Raw genomic sequence first — 2,872 nt, 5'->3', positions numbered from 1 at the left:
TTTCTAAGAAGCCCTCTGAATCACAGCACCTAATAACATGGTATTTATCTATATTTGTGCAAACTATACTTTTAGGACTCCATCTTATAACTATAGCCTACATAGATATGTATACTAATATTAGGTTCAATTTTTGTAGTGTAATAGCAAAAGAACAACCTAAAGATTTATCAACAAAAGATTAAATGAATCAGTGTATCCATTCAGCATAATCTCTTGAAACCAGAAAATAATTGTCTTGTTACTTACACACTGATATAGAATGAGATGATTGTCATGCATTCCACTATTGTCATGTATGGAAGAAATAAAAAGAATAACAACAAAAAAAGGGCAAGGGGCACACCTTTATGTATAGTTTGTTACCATTTGTGTACAAAAAAATAACCCCAAACAATATGCATATATGTTCAGGCATAGACTCTTTCTGAAAAGCACACAGGGAATCAGTAACAGTGACTGCCTGAAGAAGAGAGGCTGGGAGCAGGAGGATGGGTGGGACAGGCTTTTTAATAGAAATCACTTTTATATCTTCACCCATGGGAAAAGTTACCTATTAAAAGATTTTTAGTAAAAAAATTATATATATATATATATATATATATATATATAAAGAGAGAGAATATAAAATTATATATATATATATATATATATATATATATATATATATAGAGAGAGAGAGAGAGAGAGAGAGAGAGACTAGCCAGGAAAGTGGCATGCACCTATAGTCTCAGCACTCAGGAGGCTGAGGCAGGAGAATCACTTGAGCCTAGGAGTTCCACCTTGGTAGCCTGGGCAAAATAGTGAAATTCCATCTCCCACAATAAAAGAGGGCAGGATACACATTATATGTTTTGCAAACTACAGCAGTAATTTCTGATTGCAGAAGAAAAAAAAATCAACTGTGGAAAGAAGAATCCCCTCTTGACATACTGATTGTGAATTAGGATTGTACACTTAGGAGAATCGCTATAAAATTATAATATAAATACACTATTTGATATAAAAACTAATAACATTTCCTTTATCAACAACTTCTCCCTATGCATCACGAAATGTCAAGTTCATATGTAATTCTAAGAAGAATCTTTTGAGGGAAGAGTCAGATCCAATACACCACTTCAGAAAAATATGCATACTCTGGGGCTGGGGTTGTGGCTCAGTGGTAGAGCACTTGACTAGCATGTGAGAGGCCCTGGGTTTGAGTCTCAGTACCTCATATAAATAAAATAAAGGTCCATTTACAACTAAAATAAATACATCTTTTAAAAAAGAAAAATATGCATACTAAATAGATGGTGAACTACTATAACAAAAAAAAATTACCTTGCATATAATTACAGTCCCCAGTTCCTCAAAATGTTCTTATAGTTTCTTAGTTAATAAATATAAATTGATTTATTGGTTAAATTATCAACTATGGAGCTGCCTGACAACAGTATAAAATAAATGGATAATTCACCAGAAACTGGCTTCTAGAGTTAATTTTAATTTCATTGAAACAAACAAAAAAATTATCAAATGCTTATTAAGCACCTATTTTAATTGCTAAACTGTGAAGTCAACATTATTTATATCTGATCCATTCTACAAAATACACCAATTTTCCTTTTGACATAAGGTAGCAAAAATTCCAAAGAACAGGGGAGAAACTACTAATGAAGGTCAATGTTTTACTAATCTAGCACCATAGTTCCAGTCTGGAAGGAAGAGAATGGAAAGAGGTGAGTCCATTGGAAATGTAAGGGATAGTTCTTAACTTGTGGTCCCACTTTTGCTCTGAGACAACAAAGTCTAGAAAAGAAGAAAACTGCAGAGGCCGGAGATGAATCCAAAAGCTTTGGGATCAGGTGGTCTGCAAGGTCTTACAAGAGGGTGGAATTCATGTTTCCAGAACGCAGAGCTGGAGCCAGCCTCAGGAAGTAGGTGGTTACTTCTTGATTTCCCAGCCTTTTTTAATGTCTTCAAGTTTTTTAGCCACATCTGGCATCTGATAATTCTGAGCCAGATACATCCCAAGGACGTTGCCAAAAGTAAATCCAAGCAGGAACTGGAACATGTTGTCAGCAGGCCAGGAGAGCCGGGTGTTAAGGACAGCGCTGTTCAGGGGACCACTGGCTCATGGTTTTGGAGGCAAAGTCCCAAAGGTTTGGTGCCAGCTTTGGTGAAGTGATCCTCGCCTGTGTCACCCTATGGCAGATGACATCATAATGGCAGGGATGCTTACAATAGGACAGATCACTTGGAAAACAGCAAGTAAGAGAAAGGGGTGGGGGTCCGGGGGGCAGGGTATGGGGGTCCAAGCCTTGCTTCTTTCCTAAGAAGGCCTCAGGTGGGTAGAACTCCTAACAACCCTCCACAGGGCCCCACCTCTTAAAGGTCCCATCACCTCCTAACTTCACACAGCCAACCAAACACATGAATCAACACATAAGTCCTTGGGGGAAAAGTGACATCCAAAAGCAGTACACATACATCTTTATCAATCTGATCTTCCGAATATAGCACAGTATATCGAGTTTGCATATGAATCTACGTAAGCATCTAAAGTGTTTAAATACAAGCTGGTGTTCTGCTTAATGGTTAAAGTTTCCAAAATAAGATAAAAATTCTATGCTTCTTTAAAGTTTAACAATTTTTTAATGCTCCATTGTTTTCAAATAAGCCACACTCATTTATTTGTTTGTTTGTTTGTTTTTCCGGGGAAGAGTGTTAGTTTATGTTGTCCTTAATGTGGAGATAAAGGCAGGGCTTGAACTATATGATACCTGTAAGTTGTGGATTGATTTTATAAAGACAATAAATAATGGTTTATTTTCTATATTTTGGAAGAAAATATTTGAAAAAATAATAAATAGAAATAGCTGCTTTA

General features: G+C 36.1%; 1 protein-coding gene across 1 annotated transcript; it reads right to left on the bottom strand.

The window, feature by feature from the left end:
- Window positions 1–1,930: 1,930 nt before the first annotated feature.
- Window positions 1,931–2,059, bottom strand: LOC113197304 (short transmembrane mitochondrial protein 1-like). Its single transcript, XM_026409551.1, has one exon. It carries the CDS (start codon window positions 2,057–2,059, stop codon window positions 1,931–1,933), a length of 129 nt encoding a protein of 42 aa, XP_026265336.1.
- Between the last annotated feature and the right edge of the window lie 813 nt (window positions 2,060–2,872).

This window comes from Urocitellus parryii, chromosome 9 (genome assembly GCF_045843805.1).
Source record: "Urocitellus parryii isolate mUroPar1 chromosome 9, mUroPar1.hap1, whole genome shotgun sequence".
Lineage (NCBI taxonomy): Eukaryota > Metazoa > Chordata > Mammalia > Rodentia > Sciuridae > Urocitellus > Urocitellus parryii.
Note: the sequence above shows the minus strand (reverse complement) of the source record. Positions and strands in the feature narration are given on the sequence as shown.